At 40.2% G+C, this 20,702-nt stretch overlaps 2 protein-coding genes across 6 annotated transcripts in view; both read left to right on the top strand.

The window, feature by feature from the left end:
• Window positions 1-4,413, top strand: part of LOC135231581 (uncharacterized) — a 28,283-nt gene extending 23,870 nt beyond the window's left edge. For 4 of the 5 annotated variants that reach the window (XM_064287432.1, XM_064287430.1, XM_064287427.1 and 1 more), the window contains one exon: window positions 3,389-3,531. In XM_064287432.1, coding sequence (XP_064143502.1) covers window positions 3,412-3,531 — 120 coding nt within the window. In that variant the 5' untranslated portion in view covers window positions 3,389-3,411. Of the gene's footprint in view, window positions 1-3,388; window positions 3,662-4,353 lie in introns of those variants that run through there. The other variant, XR_010322358.1, reaches the window with a different exon arrangement.
• CILK1 (ciliogenesis associated kinase 1) overlaps window positions 3,555-20,702 on the top strand; it is a 41,587-nt gene continuing 24,439 nt past the window's right edge. Inside the window, exons 1-4 of the mRNA XM_023544842.2 lie at window positions 3,555-3,661; window positions 4,354-4,408; window positions 6,650-6,771; window positions 7,963-8,042. Of these exons, the coding sequence (XP_023400610.1) occupies window positions 3,561-3,661; window positions 4,354-4,408; window positions 6,650-6,771; window positions 7,963-8,042 (358 nt within the window). The 5' untranslated portion in view covers window positions 3,555-3,560. The remainder of the gene's footprint in view (window positions 3,662-4,353; window positions 4,409-6,649; window positions 6,772-7,962; window positions 8,043-20,702) is intronic.

Below are 20,702 nucleotides of genomic sequence, written 5' to 3'. Positions count from 1 at the left end.
ACAACAACTTGAAAGATTAGATAGGAACCTTAGGGAGCAGTGAGTTTATGCTAACGGGGGAGGAACAACTCAGAAAAGGAGGGTGAGAATGGTTGCACAACTCGAAGAGTGTAATCAATGTCACCAAACTGTACATGTAGAAACATTGAATTGGTGTACGTTTTGCTATGTATATTCTCAACAGTAAGAACAAAATAAAATTTTTAAAGGAGAATAAAAAATAGTTAAAATGGAAATGTTTATTGTATGTGTATCTTGCCACAATAATAAATGAATGAATGCTTAGGGGGGAAAGGAGCATGAGGTGGGGAGGAGCTTGATATCTAAAAGTTCTTCCAGTTATAAGAATGTGGTGAAATCAGGCATAACCCTCACATTTCTTGACGTTTCTCAAGCTCATCCACAGCCCTCACAAGAGCATAGAGCAGGTGAATTTTAACTTTTCACTTTGAACTAATTTTAAACTTACAGAAATAGTACTTATAAAAGTAGTACAGAGAATTTCTGTAAACCCTTCATCCAAAACCCAAAAAAACCAAATCCACTGCTATTAAGTTGATTGCGACTCATAGTGACCCTATAGGACAGAGCAGAACTGCCCCATGGGGTTTTCAAGGCTGTAAATCTTTACAGAAGCAGACTGCCACCCCTTTCACCCTTCATTCAGCTTCCCCTAATGTTAGCATCTTAAATAACCACATTACAATTACCCAAACCAGGAAATTAGCATTGTACCGTACTATTAAGTAAACTACAGACCTTATTCCAGTTTCACCGGTCTTTCCACTAATGGCCTTTTTCTCTTCCAGGATTCTATCCAGGACCCCACATTACATTTAGTTGCCTCTAATTTGTGACAGTTCCTCAGTCTGTCCTTGTCTCTCATGATCTTAATACATTTGATGTGTACTGGGTCAGTTATTTTGTAAAATGTCTCTCATTTGAGGTTTGTCAGATGTTTTCTCATGATTAAATTGAGTTTATATATTTTTTTATAAGAATATCATGGAAGTGATATCGTTCCCTTCTCAGTGCATCATTTCAAGGGGTGGGTTCATGGCATCAATATGTCTTATTACATCTGATGTTCAACTTGATCACTTGGCTAAGGTGGTTTCTGCTGGATTTCTCCCCTATAAAGTTACCAAGTTTACCTTTGAAGTTTATAAACATCTTAGAAACACTTTGAGACTGTTTCTCTTTAGAGTTTCATCAACTCATTTTAGCATTCATCAGTGGATCGTCTGCAATATTACTGTGGTGTTTGCCTAGTAATGAGTTTCTACTTCCCTCTTTCTTTCCACATTTACAGGATTAGGATTCTTCTGGAAGGAGGAGCTGCATAGAATGGTTTTAAATGCAGAATGTCACATACTTTGAATCATTATTTTATGATCTTTTGATTCTTGGGATTAGTAGCTTGACAACCAAATGCTTAAAAAGCAAGCCTTGATTCTTAGTTAAGCATTTACATCTCATTAATGTTTGTCTAAGGAACCCTGGTGGTGCAGTGGTTAAGCGCTTAACCCAAAGGTGAATAGTTCAGACCTACCAGCTGCTCCGCAGGAGAAAGATGCGGCAACCTACTTCCATAAAGATTACAGCCTTGGGGTCTTTAAAGCTTGTGAGCAGCTGTCTAAGATACAAACAACTATTGGTCTCTACTCGTCTGGAGCAAAAGAGAAAAAATAAAACTTAAGACTCAAAGAAGAAACTCATCTACACAAACCACAGCCTTATCTACCCCGAGACCATTAAGAACTATATGGTGACCACTGATCGAATGGGGGAAAAACATGGAACAGAACCTCAAATTCTTAAAAAAACCCAGACTTACTGGACTAGTGGGGACTGGAGTATTCACTGAGACTATTGCCCTGAAATACTCTTTAAGCTTTGAACCGAAATAAGCTCCTGAAGTCACCTTTGAGCTAAATAACAGATTGGCTTATAAAATAAAAGAATATTGCACTTGAGTACTATATGCTCCTTTTAAAAAATCATCTATATGAGACCAACCAAAACCAAAGCAAACCCATCGCCCTTGAGCCTGTTCCGACTCATAGTGACCCTATAGGATGAGTAGAGCTGCCCCACAGGTTTCCAAGGCTGTAAATCATTATGGAAACAGACTGCCACATCTTTCTCCCACAGAGCGGCTGGTGGGTTTGAACCACCGAACTTCTTGTTAACAACTGAGCACTTTAACCACTGTGTCACCAGGGCTCTACATGATACCAAATGGTCAGTAATTTAAAATAAATATGAGAAGGTAAAGGGGCAGGGAAACTAGACTAATGAAAATGGAACAACCAGAATGGAAATAGTGAGAATGTTCATGCATTGTGGAGAATGTAACCAATGTCACTAATTTGTGTAGAAATTGTTTAATGGAAACCTAAACTGCTGTGTAAACCTTCACCAAAAACACAATAAAACAAAAATAGGACTATAGCCTTGGAAACCCTATGAGGCAGTTTTACTCTGTCCTCTAAGGTTGCTTTGAGTCAGAATTGACTTGATGGCACTCAACAACATTGTTTGTCTAAAAGCATTACAATCGCTTAAGTAAGTTAATACTACATTACCTTTATTAATAGGCAGACTGGATGATTCTCTCAGTTTTATAAATGAAAAAATCAGTGACTTATTAAAAAAAAGAAAAAATAACTGAATGACTTTTAAAGAGGCACACCCTACACGCAGGCCCTGAATTGGTAGCTATTTGTTTAGCTTGTAAATGTCTAGTGGTAAAAATAATACTACTGACGCCTAACCACAAATAGTTTGTGGAGCAGGTGTAGTTCTTTATTAGGGGAACTTTAATTTTAGCATTTCTTGTCTTTCTTTGTTTACATTGTTAATCGTAGCTAAATTGCACAGAACAAATTATATTTAGCACAGTTTCTCTGAGCTCAGCAATTTGTAAGCACTGAGTATAGTTATCATGAGGGGTTTGCCCAGAATGGTTAGTCTGCAGAAAAGCATTGAATTAAAGCTGATTTATTTTGGAGTAAGTGACAAATGCACGTTTCAAGCATGATATCTCTAGTTTTATAGAAAATTGGAGAACGGTGTTATTTAGATCAGGGGCTGACAAATTTTTCTGTAAAGGGTCAGATAGTAAATATTTTAAGCTTTGTGGGCCATATAATCTTTGTTGCAATTACTCAGTTCTCCTGTTGTAGTGCAAAAGTAACCATAAACAATATACAAATGAATGTCATAAGTGTGTTCCAAAAGCTTTATTAAAAAAGAAAACACTCAGTGGGCTTGTTTGGCTCATGGGTTGTAGTTTGCTGGCTCTTGATTCAGACTATAAAAATGCACATAACCCACAACTCAAAATGGGCATTAGCATTTATCCTTGTCTTGTTGTTCTCTGCAGGCAGAAGACTGATCTTTGAAAATATGTATTTGGGAGACAGTTGCGTTGTATTGAATCCCTTGTGCTGGTGCTGCCATCGAAAAGTCTGGTTACACGCCGGGGAGGCCTGCTACCGCTGCAGGACTGAACCGCCCCAGCCCTGAGATGAGTGACCGGCCTGAGCAGGCACACCATGAATAGATACACAACGATCAAGCAGCTTGGGGATGGAACCTACGGTTCCGTCCTGCTGGGGAGAAGCATCGAGTCTGGGGAACTGATTGCTATTAAAAAGTAAGTTTCATCTTTACTCTCATGAATTGGTCCTGAACTACACATTATCAACAGAGTTTCAACTCTACTCTCTCCATCCCATGTCTTTGAAAAATTTCTAACAGGGAGTGGTGAGGAGGCAGTGGAGAAGAACTATAGATATTGATCTCTATGAATTAGATGATTGTTGGTTCTACGTTGATGCTGTCTTAAAAACATTCTCACTTTAGATTTACTGCTTTGCATACAGCACTATGTACTTTTTCAAAGTGCTTTCTCCTGTTGTGAGGTAGTGATGGACAGGTATAATGAACCTGATTTTACAGGAGAGGGAACTGATACTCTGAGAAATTAAGTGATTTACTTGGGGTCATTCACATGGGTGGTGGTCTGGTGGCTATTGATTTGTTACCCTGGCCCACTTGCCCTTTGCAGCCTGGGACCAGACCCAGTGTATTAGTTAGTTATATGTTGCTGCGTAACAAATTACCCCAAAACTTAGTGGCTTAAAACAACATAAATTTATTATTTCACAGTTTCTGTGGATTGGGAATCTGGGCAGGGCTTAGCTCGGTCTCTGCTTCAGGATCTCCAATAAGGCTGCAATCAAGGTGTTGGTCACGTCTGGGAACTTGTATGAACTAAAACATTTTTTAAATATAAAGTTTAGGCTTTTATTGGAAGTAAGCATGCTATCTGTTTCTTTCTTTTAGAATGAAAAGAAAGTTTTATTCCTGGGAGGAATGCATGAACCTTCGGGAGGTTAAGGTATTTATTAATACACTTGGGAATAATTTATGTATCAAAATAGCTTTATGCATGCTTAGGTTTATAGTTGATGCATTTATTCTGTTTGAATTTGTTCGAATGCCCCCCAAAAGGGGCAAATGATAGCATTATGTAGCTAATAGCTGAAAGTAGATTACTATGTTATTATATTAGAAACATATATATTTTTAGAAAGCCTGCATCTCACCTTTGCAAACTTTTTCTGAGTCAAAGCAAGACACCTTCTTCCTGGAAATATACCTCTGTAAAGTGAGTCAAATGAAGTCTCCTACACAAAATTAATTCTTTTCATATTATACAAATAAAGGTTTTATCGACCATGATCCTCACTTAGAAGCAAGAGCTGTGAGCCGATCTATTAGACTGGGGCCAATGATTCAGGCTTAGACCTGAAGGCACCTCATTCCCTGCCTAGATATCTCTTCTTGAAAAGCTTTAAACCAACTTCATTTTACTCTGAGTGGATTTACTCAGAAGCTGCTCATCCACTGGACATCTCAGCTATTGCTGGTGATGCGTTTTAAGTAAACAGGAAGAAAAGATGACTGTAGTCCGTTCAAGTCCAAGGTGTACTTACAAGGTAGCAATGCTTGTGTTTATTACCCATGGAGAGCCAAGAATCCAACCCAACTAAAAGTAGTAATCAGCCTGGTTGGATCATTCTAGAAGGATCTGGCAAGTTGGACAGAACAGCTGAGGAGTCCCAGCCAGAGATGGGTCTTGCCAGGAGCTTGTCTTTCCAGCAAAGAGGTTTAAGAAGAGTCTTATTTTATTCTCGTTTGCTGTGTTTCTTCTCTCTTCCCAGCTGCTTGAAGTAGCTTGATCCTATTCCACATTCCCAAACTCTGATCCCTGGAAGTTTTCTTCCAGATTTTGATACTTATTTTAAAATTCTCATCTTCAAACCTTTTTTGTTTATTTCATAAAAAGATGCTCTTTTAAATGAAATTCAAAGATAGAGTTTTACCATTTGTTATTATTGGCCTCACTTCTCTGTGAGGAGAAGGCTTTTTGAATTGAAGAGCTCATTCCACTGGACAAAGTTTTGAGATTTCCTTGAAGGAAAAACTTAAAAAAAAAAAAACAAACCCATTGTTGCTGAGTTAATTTTGACTCATAAAACAAGTTATTAAAATCTGATCATTAAAGAATTTGTCTTGTGAGCAAACCAACATGTGGATTTCTCTGACTCTTGTACATGAATTAGATTGCTGCTCACTAATACAAAAATCTATCTGTTCACCATCAATAGCACTAGTGATGCAAACAGAAAATAATGCGCATATGGCTGTACTCACATTTATGTTCCAAGAGGAGGAAGACTGCTTGTGTGGAAGGAAGGATGAGTAATTAGAGATTATTAGCCATTTTCAGTCACCCTCTTGTTCCTTGTCTGCTGCCTGACTCTCTTTGCCTTTGCTTTTCTTAGAATCTGGGGGATTTCTCTCATCTCACTGCAGAATCTTTACAGTGAGACTTCTTCTTGAACACGTCCTGTGTGATTAAAACTCCCTTTGTAAGGAGGGTGGCCCTGGTGGCACAGTGGTTAAGAGCTCAGCTGCTAACCAAAAGGTTGATGGTTCGAATCCACCAGCCGCTCCTTGGAAGCCCTATGGGGCAGTTCTACTGTGTCCTATAGGGTCGCTATGAGTCGAAATCGACTCCAAGGCAACTGGTTTTGTAAGGAGGAGCACTGCATGGGTCATGGACACACATGAGTCAGATGGAAGTTGGAAATTGAGAGAATCAGGCCATCAGCCTCAGTCTCTTTGAACAATTTTCAGTTCAGAGACTGCAGACTGTTAGCTGGGGATCTCAGCCCGAAGCAGCTGCCTTCTCTAATGCCAGGAAACTCAAAGGCTCAGCTCCCTTTATTGGCTCCTCTCTGGCCACGGTCATAGCATAAATTGCATCTTTGGGAAGGGGCAGGCCAACCATAGCCCATTGGGGCATTGCCTGGTCTTGGGACAATCAGTAAATAGCAGTTAATGGCAAAGCACTTACCTTGTAGTCAGTTAATCGCAATAGTTTTTCTATGTACATTTACTATTGATTTCAGAGAAATACTGTTTATTAAATTGTCCATAAAATACTAATTGTGACATAGGTGAGTAGTATTTCTTCTTAAGATATTTCTTTATTTCTTCTGAAGCATATATGGGATTACTTTTCTTTTTCAACAACAGATTTTCTCTCATGAGTTTCTTCCTCGTATTTCAGTCTTTAAAGAAGCTCAACCATGCCAATGTCGTAAAATTGAAAGAAGTTATCAGGGAAAATGATCATCTTTATTTTATCTTCGAATACATGAAGGAAAACCTTTACCAGCTCATTAAAGAAAGGTACAGTTTGGTCATGATCTTAGAAATAAATATTGCACAAAGGATGCTTATTGCAGTCTCGCAAGACTTTCTCTAATTGCTTAACATATTAGTTAGGCTTTGTTGTTGCCTATTAGATGAGGGGCCTGGTCCACCTTCCTACTACCGTGGCCTTACAATATCTTCATAAAAACTACAGTAGAGTCTGCAAAAGCCAGAAACTGTGGAAGGCATAAGCTTGTCAGAGAAGGAAAACTCAAGTATTTTTCATTAAAATGAGCAATAGAAAAGTGGTAAGACTGTACCCTGTCAAAGGCAGAAAATTTGCAAGGCCCCAGAAAACAAGGCAGCCTTGCGGAGTTCCAGCTTTCACAGGTTTAACTATATAGTTTCAACATAGCCATTTTCATGTTTTACCAGGATATTTACCCAGAGCAGCTCAGAGATTTAACACACTGCAGCTCTGCATTCACACAGGGACATATGGGCAGAGTAGCCACAGTCGGGTGTGTACAGCTTCATTTCTCCTAAAGCCAGCATTGAAGGCTTCCATGTTTATTTCTGTTCCTCTCTTTCTACCATGCTTGGGGGCTTGTCTCATGGGAAGAAGACTAATAAACTTACCGGCTATGGTAATTTTGAACTTTAAAAGTGAACCATGTAAAGCCTCTTGGGCATGTTTTCTTGGTGGCAAAATGAATGTCATTCATAGCATCTCACTGAGTGATTTCAGTGAACAAATATCATCTTTATTGTCAATAACAGCAATAAAGCTGTGTGATTTGCCCAACAGGGGGAAAATGCTATTATTAACTGTATTTCATAAGACCTTCATCTAGAAGACCTCAAGTTTTCCCTGCTGAATGTTTTTAAAAGTTTTAGTTTATATTATGGGGAGAGGAGATTTTTAGATTTATGTATGATATAATTTTTTTTTTTTTATATTGAGGCAACTTTTTGTTTACAATATAATGTATATTTTCTTCTTGTAGCATAAATGAATGTATTCAGTGTTTGCAAAGCAGCTCTCTTGTAATGATAAATGATTGTTTTTTTTTTTATTCTTTACTACCAAAGGATCAAGTAAAAAGATTAGTATGTATACAGCTGTTTTCTTATTTTCTTACTCCATATAATCAAAAAACTAAAAAAAGGGGATTTTTTTTTCATATGTAAGCCCAGATTTGTAACTTTTTTTTCTGTCACATACAGAAATAAGTTGTTCCCCGAGTCTGCTATAAGGAATATCATGTACCAGATATTGCAAGGACTCGCGTTTATTCACAAACACGGTAGGTGATGTGGAGGATTGTTCCTTTGAATGGCAGTGAAATGGCATTGTCGGGTAGAAGACGTAGGAGGCATCACTGTCTTTTGTAACTGACTCCCAGAAAAGACTGAAGAGTTGAGAGACTAACAGTGGATTCTGGAATATGTCATTTTCTGTAACTTGATTTCTGAATTTCCCTCATTATTTATCATGCTACAGATTTTTATTCTGTTAGGTAGGAGCCCCAGTGGCACAGTGGTTAAGAGTAAAATTAGAAAAGAAAAAATAGAGAAGCAGCAGAGGAAAAATAAGGCATGATATAGCCAGGATTGAGGTTAATACTCAAAATGCATGCCAGAAAGTTTTATTTAAACACAAGACGCAAGCCACAAATTTATTCCGAGCTTGCTATCAGCCAATGCAAAATATGGAACATGACCAATTACAACATGCAGAATTCCCTCCAGGTAAAAACAAATCGGCTGCCCAAGAGAAGCAGAGTTGCTCTTGATACTGAGACCAGAGAGATGTTTTCTCCCATGGATCCTCATAAAGAAGCCAGTATGTAACATGACTACATTGTAAACACAGTGACAGGTTACATCGGGCAGTTTCATGTCATCTTTCTCCATATAAACCAGTGACATTACCGGATGAGAGAGAACAGTTCTACTAGGGCCCGGTATGATTCACTCTAGGGATGGTCTGGTTAGTCCAGGGAGAGATCTAGAGTACCCGGAGGAGCAGATGGCTGCATACCATTCAGGAAGTCCTACATCACCAGCTGAGCTTTTGAAAGGTACTGAGCAGCAATGAGTTTGTGATTCTATTCTCCAGCAAGCACCTTGAGCATCTCTAGTTTTCATTACAAGCTGGATGCAGGCCCTGCTGGGGTGGGTTTATATTTTCTTGTTCACAGAGAGCTGCCTGAATGGACATATCTGCAAGTGGAGCCAGGACTCACTTCAGGCAGTCACTTGAGGTTGCTTCAACATACAGACAGATGGATGAAGTAGCTGTTTTTACACAGGCAGAAATCCTTTCACCCTTCAGTCTAGGGGTGTGTTGCCATTGCAGATACACCGACAAATGTGTTTCATTACCCATTAACGAGGCCAGGTTGAAGCCCTTTGCCAATAGTCTGTTCAGATTTGATGCAAATTGACAGTGACGAGAAAAGACCTTGACCTGACATATGGCAGCATATGGCATAGCACATCTGGGATGGTTACCAGTCTGCTCTTTAACCCTTAAGTGACCCCTCCTAGTTAAAGATGAACCACAGACAGACATTGGCTCTCTGCGCACATCCTTGGTAGCCTTGGTACATGCTGAGTGATCAGTGAGTAATATGCAAGACGGAGTCAACTTGTGAACCAATTATAGTAAAAAGTATCTCTGATTCCACTGGCATTGATAGAATTAGCACTTTAGCCTTTATTTACAAGAATTCACATGGGGCAATGGGAGTTTACCCAACACTAAAAACTTCTGGTATGGTTTCTTAGGGACAGATAGAAGGAGAAGGGTCACTTATTAGATTTAAGAGCTTAAGAAAAAGAAATGATGTGAAATCAAAGGGACTCTCAGATGAGAAAACTCAACCAGCACATTTTTAAACAGCGACCAATCATTGTCTCATAAATCAGGTTATTTGTTTAGTACTGAACCTAAGAGAAAGCTAACATTCTTTGGCTTTCTCTCTTTTTTTTTTTTGTTGCTTTTCACAAGACTTGATATTGCCCAAAAGAACTTGTTGCCTTTTATCTAGGTGTTTACCTAATTCTATCAAATGTATATACACAGGCACACACATACAGACCCACACACATAAACAGATACACACAGGTGTGTACGCATGCACCCGCACATATTTGCATACACATGTACACACCCACATGTACACATACCCCCATGCACACATATATACTCACATACATACACTTCTCTCTCCCACACACAGCCCCCCATTAGATGCATATATTTTTATATCCAATAATTCATCACATACAATTCCTTGAAACTCTGAGCTATTAGTTTCCCTCACATGTCTTAGACACTGGGATTGCATATGGAAGCAGTGCGAGGGAAGGCTCATTTTATGGAGGTCAGCCCACCTCTGCTTTTATAACCCACATTCTCCCTAGCACTGTTGCCATTAACAGAGATTCTTGTTGATTCTTCTCTCCAACTGTTAAGTTCCCAATTCTAGTTTGAGCTTAATAACGTTTCATCTGTTACCTTATTTGTTTCCTGACAGCTTTTCAGATAGAAGGGACAGATGATGTCTATTCATTTCAAAGAAGAGGAAACTGCAGTTCAGAAAGGTTTAAAGAACTGTCAAAAATCCTGCTGCAATGAAGTGATAGAGATTAGCTCAGATTTTCTGCCATTTTGCCACGTTTCACTAGAAAAACCTGTCTTTCTCAAAGAGAGCAAGAGAATAAAAGGTGAAGAAAAATGGCAGTAATAATTGTGGGTAGAATGGATACTAATTTTATAGGTCCTAAACCCATTTTTGGGGCCCTGTGGTACAGTGGTTAAGAGGTATGGATTCTAACCAAAAGGTCAGCAGTTCAAATCTACCAGCTGTTCCTTGGAAACCCTATGGGACAGTTCTACTCTGTCCTCTAGGGCCACTATGGGTTGGAATTGACTCGATAGCACCCAGTGTGGTTTTTTGGTTTAATCCCATTTCCACTGATAAATCATTTTTGGAAACTTTAGTGGTTTTCATATGGCATTGACTTGACTTTGGTAATGCACAGTTAACTCCATATTATTCCTTTTCTCCAGTAATGGGATAAATAATCTAAAGCATTTTACAGATTTGCCTTGTGAGTTTCAGGCTTCTCTCTAGTAGCTCATTCTCACTGTGAGGAGGTGCACTCTGCCCTTGGGGACTAGGCTCCTTTGAGAGGGCAGAACAGCGCTGTAGGTAGTTGCTATGGCCATAGTTCATGTCACTGAGTCCTTTTCCCTCTACAGGGAATTAAAGCATGACTCTGGTTGAGCAATGCCAAAGCATATGTACTTTGCAGAAATTAAGTAATTAATACAAGCACATTGTATCCTCGGCCTGCCCTAACAAATTTCCAGGTCACACCCACACAGGCAATCAAAAATGCACTGGGTGGCTTGGAGGACAATGTTTTGCCCTAAGAGGTGGTTCTCTGCTTCTGTGTTTGACCACAGACTTGCTGCCCATGACCTTGAGACTGTCCTTTGCCTTTCTGTGTGTTGCTGTCCTCTCATATTTTAACTCAGAGATTGCGCCTGTGGCCTTGATAAAAGCTCTGTGGGTTTAAATTCAGTAACATTTGTGAAACTACAACTTCCGTAGCAGGAAGATGTGCTCCATAAATGCATAGTGTTTCAGTATTCTCTGGTTGTTTCCACATATTCATATCAGATTCATCACTAACAGAACGTGATGGAGGGGAGAAAGCCTTCTTTGTGGCTTGATGTTTTCCTTGCCTGAGGGTTGTTCATAAAAAGTAAGCATAACACATTTTCTGCCAGAATGAAAGAAAAAACTCCTCCGTTATTCATCTGGCGTGCTGTGCTTTGAAATTAAATTGAAGGACTGCCCCTGTCTTCTGGAAGCCAAACAGTTCTAAACAGGAAAGTTCTTATCCTAACAGCACTTTGCTGTGGCAGGATCTCTAGATGACCAGATATAAGGGTTCTTTTGTGAATCAGAAGCTGTGAGGAAGACACGAGCTCATTGTTAGGAGCAGCACTGCCCACATGAGCAGAACATGTACCCATCAGGAATCAGATCAGAGTTCTAGCGCCACCGCCTCGTAGGCAGAGCATGTTACTAGCTTCATGAGCTTTAATTATTATCTGCAAAAAATAGGGCCATATCTGCCTGTCCATGTCACCAGGTGCTGCGAGAGTGAAATGAGAAGATGCATACTACTAGTAACAAGGTGCCAGGCACTGCTCCCACAGCTTTGCAAATCTTAACCCATGTAATCCTGCAAAATAACGCCACGAGGTAGATGCTGTTATGTCCCCATTTCACAGATGAAGAAACCGAGGCACAGAGAGGTTAAGTGATTTGCCAGTAAGTGCATAACAGACTTGGGATTTGAAATCAGGCAACCTGGCTGGTCTGCACGCTTAATCACTGTGATGTATTGCTTCTTGTATGTAAACAGTAATGTTTTGTTAAAATAGTATATTATATGGGGAGTCATACTTTTTTGTTGTTGTTGTAGAGAATATACATAGTAAAGCATACACCAATTCAGCAATTTCTACCTGTACAATTCAGTGGCATTGATTACATTCTTTCAGTTGTGCAGCCATTCTGTTTTGAGTCTAGAGTCTGAAGGGGGAGCTCCCTTAATGTAAAGACAACATCAGTAGGTAAACTAATAACCACTGTGTTAGTAGAGATAGGCCCACCAGGAGAGGCTATGCCTCCTGGAGCCTATGGCAAGGGGGAAACTTTCTCTTCCCAGAGAATGTTAGATTCAATATTGTTAGGTGCGCTTCAAGACCAAGACACAAAATAGATTCAAAGAAGTTGATTACTCACAGATCTTTAGGGGTGAAGGAAGGGTAACTTGAGAGGTGCAGACAGCACTCCTCTGTCCCAGGTCCAGGCAGGCAGAGATCAAAGCGTGTGAAGAGAGGAGTCTTATACTCCTAGTGGGATGGGGTCTTATAATTTCACAGGCTTAGCTACTGTTATGGATTGAATTGTGTTCCCTAAAAATGTGTATTGTAAATCCCAACCTCTGTGCCTGTGGTTATAATCCCATTTGGGAATGGGTTGTGTTTGTTACGTTAATGAGACAAGATTAGTGTATGGTATATGTTGAATCAATTTCTTCTGAGATACAAAGAAATTTAAAAAAACAAGCTAGAAGCAGAGATGGGAAAAGAGAGATGGCAAGCCACTTGAAGGTTGCCCAGGAATAGAAGTTCAGAAGAGACAAGGACCTTCCTCCAGAGCTGGCAGAGAAAGCCTTCCCTTAGAACCGGCACTCTGAATTCAGACTTTTAGCCTCCTAAACTGTGAGAAGATAAATTTCCGTTTGTTAAAGCCACCCACTTGTGATATTTCTGTTATGGCAGCACTAGATAACCAAGACACTCTCCGTCTTCTATTGCTCCAGGCAAATAGAGACAAGGTCTTGTATTTTATTTACCAAAGAATAGAACTTGTGGGTATAAGGATAATAATAGGTAATTGCTGTTATTCAATAATGAAAAGAGTAGAGGGCTAAATATCCTACAGACATTTCACAAATGCTTCCTATTTGCAAAGGCTTCTCAGACAGTATAACAGATTTAGCATATGTCAACTGACAGATACAGTTTTCATCTCCTGTTTTTAAGAGTCTGCAATTAAATTTTTTTTTCTAGCCATTTTCCCTCTGACAGTTTGTTTTTGGCCTGAAGTATTGTCTATAAAAGGGAAGATACTTAGAGGGACACATAGGCAACCAGAATTGTCATTCTCTTTATCTCATCCAAATTAAAGGATTTCATAGAATTAAAGAAGCTTGTAGTGAGGGAAAGGATAAAGTTAGGCCTATGGGAGGAGGTAGTTGGTGTTTACAGGGGTGTGACCCAGGGTGGAAGCACAGCATCAGGACTGGAGTGCAGGAATGCTGCTTGTGTCTGAGTACAAGTTAGTGTGGTAGGATGAACTGAATGGGGGAAGACTTGAGTTTGTTGAGGTGGGTATTATAGATGGGGCAGAGGGAGCTGCAGTGGGGGTGGGTGCTGGAAATCTGGTGACTCATTATAAGGGAATTGCCACATAACTCTATTATTTTTTGTTATTGTACTTTAGATGAAGATTTACAGACCAAACTAGCTCTTGTTAAATAGTACACATACTATTTTGTGACATTGGCTACCAACCCTGTGACGTGTCAACACTCTCCCCTTTTCAACCTTGGATTCCTTTTTACCAGCTTTCCTGTCCCCTCCTGTCTTCTAGTCCTTGCTCCTGGGCTGCTGTGCCCCTTTAGTCTTCTTTTCCTTAATGGGCCTGTCTAATCTTTAGCTGAAGGATGAACCCCAGGAGTGACTTCATTCCTGAGCTAAATGGGTGTACAGGGGCCATACTCTCAGGGTTTCTCCAGTCTCTGTCAGGCCAGCAAGTCTGATCTTGTTTTGTGAGTTAGAATTTTGTTCTCTATTTTCCTCCAGCTCTGCCTGGGACCCACTATTGTCATCCCTGTCAGAGCAGCCGGTGATGGTAGCCAGGCCCCATCTAGTTGTATTGGATTCAGTCTGGTGGAGACTGTGGTAGCTGTAGTTCATTAGTCTTTTGGACGTTTCCCTTGTGTCTTTAGTTTTCTTCATTCTCCCTTGCTCCAGAAGGGGTGAGACCAGTGGAGTATCTTAGATGGCTACTCACAAGCTTTTAAGACCCCAGATGCTACTTGCCAAAGTAGAATGTAGAACATTTTCATTATAAACCATGTTATGGCAATTGAGCTAGATGTTCCTGGAGACCATGGTCCCCACAGCCCTCAGCCCAGCAATTTGGTCCTCCAGGGAGTTTGGATGTATCTGTGGAGCTTCCATGACCTTGCCTTGTACAAGTTGTGCTGGCTTCCCTAGTATTGTGCACTGTCCTACTCTTCATCAAAGTTACCACTTATCTATTGCCTAGTTAGTGTTTTTCCATCCCCACCTCTTCCCTCCCTTGTAACCATCAAAGATTGTTCCTTTTGGTGTGCAAACCTTTTCATGAGTTTTTATGGTAGTGGTCTCATACAATATTTGTCCTTTTGTGATTGACTTATTTCACTCAGCATACTGCCGTCCAGATTCATCCATGTTGTGAGATGCTTTGTAGATTCATCATTGTTCTTTATCGTTGCGTAGTACTCCATTGTATCATAGTTTATCCATTGATCTGTCAATGGGCATCTAGGTTGTTTCCATCTTTTAGCTATTGTGAACAGTGCTGCAGTGAACATAGATGTGCACATGTCTATTCGTGTGACAGCTCTTATTTCTCTAGAATATATTCCTAAGAGTGGGATTGCTGGATCATATGGCATTTCTATTTCTAGCTTTCTAAGGAAGTGCCATATGGTTTTCCAAAATGGTTGTACCATTTGGAAGTGCCACATAACTTTAGAAACAATAATTTAGCCCAGCTAGAAGAAGAAAAGTTCCCTCGGTGGTGTAAACATTTTGCACTGGACTGCTAATCTAAAGGTTGGTGGTTCCAACCCATACAGTGGTACTGTGGAAGAAAAGGCCTGGCAATCTGCTTCCATTAAGATTACAACCAAGAAAACCCCATACAGCAGTTCTGCTGTGCACACAAGGAGAAAAAGGGAGTCTGCAGGGAGAGACAGAATAAATTTAGACTTTGAGGACCAAAACCACAAATCAAGATTCAGTTATACAGATTGAGAGGGAAAGGGTAGAGCTTAAAAGTGTATCAGCTATGACACATTTCTTGGTAGGATTGTGAATAATTCATCCACCACTACCACCACCACCCCTTGACTCAGTTTTCCCATCTGTTCAATAAGAATATGATATCTGCCATTTCTTTTTTCACTGGAGTGTTTTTAATGCTTTGAGTTTTTACCAAGAGAGACCACGATGTCACAGTTCATATATTTTCAGGGTTTGTGAGATTCTTTCTAGATGCATTAACAAAAGATTACTCTGACTGCTTATATCTTTACACGTTCTTAAGCCAATTCCAAGATGCGAACATACAGTCAGGCCTTCTGGGAGCTGCAGGGAGCTCTGAAGAACAGAGTGTCCAAACACAATGACTCAGTTATACCAAGTCATAGAGCAGACACCACCCACTCTGGTGGGTGTTGATAATCTTTATTTAATTAGGCTGATAATAAGCCATCCAGTTTTGTCCACATCATAAATTCTTTTCTTTCATTTTAAAGGCCATTTTTGACTAATACTGAATTACTGTTTGCATTTGTTAACAGCCTCAAGTTAAGTTCTTAGTATAATTAAGACTTAGTTCACTATTAATTTGATCTAAGATACTTCAAGGAATTGGTATGTGGAAGGCCATTAGCTGTGTCTGTGTATCTATATCTGGAGTCCCTGGGTGGTGCAACTGGTTAACTTACTCGGCTACTAACTGAAAGATTAGTGGTTCAAGTCCACCCAGAGGTACCTCAGAAGAAAAGCCTGGTGATCTACTTCTAAAAAATCAGCAATTGGAGACCCTGTGGAGCTTAGTTCTACTCTGACACACATGGGACCACCATGAGTCAGAGTCAACTCGATGGCAGCTAGGTGCTGGTTATATCTATATCTGTCTATCTCTATCTATCAATCTACATGTACACATATACACACACAAGGGCAGAATAAAGAATGAAGCAATGAAATATATATATATATTTTTTCATATACATGCATATATGTATACATACAAACACACATATGTACGTGTTAGTTATCTAGTGCTGCTATAACAAAAATACCCCAAGTGGGTGGCTTTAACAAAAATTTATTTTCTCACAGCTTAGGAGACTAGAAGTCCAAATTCAGGGTGCTGGCTCTAGGGGAAGGCTTTCTTTGCAGAAAAGTCCTCGTCTCTCCTGAGCTTCGGCTCCTGGGCGGTCTTCATGTGGCTTGGCATCTCTCTTCCCCCTCATCTCTGCTTCTTTAGCTTGCTTGTTTAATCTCTTTTATATCTCAAAATAGAAAGACTCAAATTACACCCTACATTAATCCTGTCTTATTAACATAACAAAGAAAACCCATTCCCAAATGGGATTATAATCACAGATATAGAGGCTAAGATTTACAACACATATTTTGGGAGGACACAATTAAATCCATAACACATATATACATAAACCAAAAACCAAACCCAGTGCCGTCGAGTTGATTCCAACTCATAGCGACCCTATAGGACAGAGTAGAACTGCCCCATAGAGTTTCCAAGGAGCGCCTGGTAGATTTGAACTGCCGACCCTTTGGTTAGCAGCTGTAGCACTTAACCACTACACCACCAGGGTTTCTTATATACATTAAAAAAAAACAACAAAACATAAATGCTATAAAAAACTAGCAAAATGGTGTGCTTATCTCTAATCTAACCCAGGTCTAGCTCCTTTGTACTAATCCTTTCCTGGTTGTTGGTACAATGGAATTGGTTCCTACTCAGAGTGAGCCCAAGTAGCAGAGTAGAACAGGAAGGCAGTAATCTTAATGCTTAATGGGAGCAGATTGCTAGGTCTTTTCTTCTACATTGCTGCTGGGTGGGTTCGAATCACAAAACTTTCACTTAACTGTTCCACCACCAGAGCTTCTCATCCATGCCCCGGATATGGAAAATAGAAGTAGAAGCCGTCTTGTTGATAGAAAGGAAGTACTTCCTCTTTTCCCTTGTGGCCCTCTTGAATGTATGTGATCACTTCTGTACCTTTAGCCTCTTCCAGGTACACTGGGTTCCAGGATTTGTAATTATATTCACTTTGTCAACCTTAACCAGGCATTCACCTTGCAGACTCATTATGCCGTAATGCTATCCAATTGGAACTTTTTTCCATAAGATATGACAGTTAGTACATTTTCACATATAGCCACACCACAATCACCCTTTCCCCTTCCTAGAGCAGAGAAAGTCTTTGGAAAATACTCTTGATTAATAAATGTAGTTCTTTGGAACTCTCTGTGATGAGGAATTTTAGCTCTGAGGCCTCATTACCCACCACCCCTCTACCACCACCACCACCACCACCACCCCCCCCCCGCCCACATACACACAGTACTTCAGGGTCACTGTTCTTCTCTCAGTTCTCAGTAGAACTCTTGTGGGGCTTCCTCCCTTCTACCCTCCCAACAGCTCTGGTCTGCTGTCTGTGGCCCCTGCCTGGATAGGCTTAAGCAAATTTGTCACCATTAAGCTTCTTCATGTTCCCTACAAAATTATCCCAGTCCTTTGATCCATCAACAAGAATGTATTTTGAGACTACCATGTGTCTGCCACTATGCTAGGCATTCAGAAGAGATGTTAATGTGGTCTCTACCCTTATAGTAATTCCATCTAAGTAGTGAGAGAAGGTTAATATATGTGAAAATGATTCAACTCTACTCAAGTTCAGAGAGGTGAACCTATAACATCCATGAGGGCAAGAACCAGGTCCATTTGGATTACATTTGAATCCACAAAGCCTTACCCAGTGCCTGCCCTGGAGCAGGCCCTCAGTGAGTATTTGTTGGTAGAAAGAATGAATGAAGGTGGCTGGCACCTTAGAATGGCCTCATCGAAGGGGGGAAACTCAAAACAGATCTTGAAGGATCCAAAGATTGGGGTCGATATAGATAAAAAGGAATTAGGGTACAACATGGGAATAAGTACAATAAGCTTAGAAGAAATGAGAAATTTCACCTGACTGGAACACCATTTATATGTATTGATAAGTATTGTAAATAAATTGTATCTTTTTGGGTAGAATGAGAGAAGTTCAGGCTTATTAAAAACTTTTAAAAGGAGCCATTAAAGACTTTTTTGGTGTGGATGGAAGAATGACAAGAGAAAGACAGTGTTTAAATAAATCAGGATGAGTGAGAATTAGGAGAAGCTGGTGTAAGGAAAACCTGTTAGAGAGTGGTGATGCAGGGTAAATGAATAATTTCTTTTATAAGGATCAGCACAAAGCTGGTTCTTATGAGGCAGAGGTTAAAGATGTCCCAAATGTCCAGCTTTTCCAAATTGCTGTACCACCCCATCATCTCTAACATCAACTCCTCCTCCTCCCCTCAGTACTCTTCCTCTGGTCTTTGGGTTCTGTAATTTGCTGCAATGCCTCGTAGAACTCACGAACTGTACTTACAGTTGAGTGGTTTATTAGGGAAGTAACAGGGAACAACTTGGGATCAGAAACAGCTCAGGATACTGTTCTTCAATCAGGACAGTTTCTTCTTAATTGTGCCCAAAGGCAGGCCTCTCTCCAGCCTCTTGGCTCTGCCCTGCTCAGGCATTTGTTACAAAGCTACTAGCTCCAAGGGTCAGCAAGCCCCACCACAGCTGTCTCATGCTGCTACTGTTCTTACTACTGCTGCACCACCGCCTCTCCCTGTCATCCGTGTTACAGCTCTCTTTCTGTCTCCTGGGTTCTTAACACAGGGATCCAGGGTCCAAAGGACATGCTCCACTCCCATCTATTCTTGGTGGTAGTGAGGTCCCCCCCTCATCCCACAGCCGTCTGCCTCTGGGATGGCTCATTTTAAGCCTAGCAGGATGGCAAAACTGACCAATCCCCTCTTTAGGGTCTCATATACCTTATTTGCATGGTTCCACCCCCCAAGGGTGTCATGCACCTTTTTTGCATTATTAGCAAGTTGTCCAATCCCCTTCGTGGGCCACAAGCACCTCATTTGGATAGCCCTACCCAGTCATTCGGTGAAAGTTATAAGACCATTCCAAGAAAGGCCATATAAAAGCGATCCATTGCACAGCACAGGGATAGGCAATGATTTGGAGGGAGCAGTGAGAAAGAGCAGGGATGGACAGATGTGAGATACTTTGATGGAAAATTCAACACAGTTCCATGACTGGAGAAGGATGGAGCGAAGATAACTACAAGGCACCAAGATATCTTATTAAAAGATTCAGGAAAAAGAGATGATTTGGGAGAGGAGGAAAAAGGTCTTGGACGTATTGACTGGGGTACGACAGTAACATCCGACTCATATCCTGTTAGAGACATCGGTCTAGAGAAGGGTAGAAAAGGCACGTTAGAGATACAGATTTGAGTATTATCAGGATAGAGGTTTTTAAGGCATAGTGTAGCTCTTCAGTGATGGTTATTAATTTCTCCCATAATGTGCTAATTGGAATCCAACTTTCACAACGTTGATGATGATAGCACATTACAAATAACACTATCAGCAGTATTATCTGAGTTGTTTTTCCAATATTGGTGTCTCGTGGAGATTTAGAGTCACAAAAAATGGTGTCTGTCTGTGTTGGTGATACTCTCAAGAAGTGGAAGATTTTGGATTTTCAGAGGCATATATTGTTGATCATTGGGTGTTTCAGTGCACCTGCAAGACTGCCATGTTGAATATTTCCTACATAAACCTCCAGGGCTCTGCCATAGCTGAGGCAAGCTTCCCATCTGATGTAGTTCGTGACATGAGCTGCAGATGTACCTTTGTGTTTCTTTGTTAGGCAAAGTAGTAAATATTTAACATTTACACATTTGTTGCAGCACTCCCCGGAATCTCAGATATGAGTAGGTAGGCCATATTCCTAAATCCTTTTTTTTAAGCAAAAATGATGTGTGTTTCTGCTGTGGTATCATGTCTCAGTATCTGTAGGAAATGATTTTAATCTCAAATTCTTTCTGACTGACTTGAGCAGGGTAGGAATGATATTTTTTCCTTGAATGACAATTTCTTTTTGCAAAGTTATCTCACCCCGTAACTGAGTATTGATATATTATTTAGAATTTTATTTATTTTGCTGTTGTTGAGAATATACACAGCAAAATATACACCAATTTAACAGTTTTTACATGTACAATTCAGTGACATTGATTACATTTTGCAAGTTGTACAACTATTCTCCCTCCTTTTCTGAGTTGTTCCTCCCCCATTAACATAAACTCACTGCCCCCTAAGGTTCCTGTCTAATCTTTTGAGTTGCTGTTGTCAATATGAACGAATATAGGTAGATCTTAAAAGGGCATAATGC

This window comes from Loxodonta africana, chromosome 1, assembly GCF_030014295.1.
Source record: "Loxodonta africana isolate mLoxAfr1 chromosome 1, mLoxAfr1.hap2, whole genome shotgun sequence".
Lineage (NCBI taxonomy): Eukaryota > Metazoa > Chordata > Mammalia > Proboscidea > Elephantidae > Loxodonta > Loxodonta africana.
This window is presented reverse-complemented; position numbering and strand designations above follow the sequence as displayed.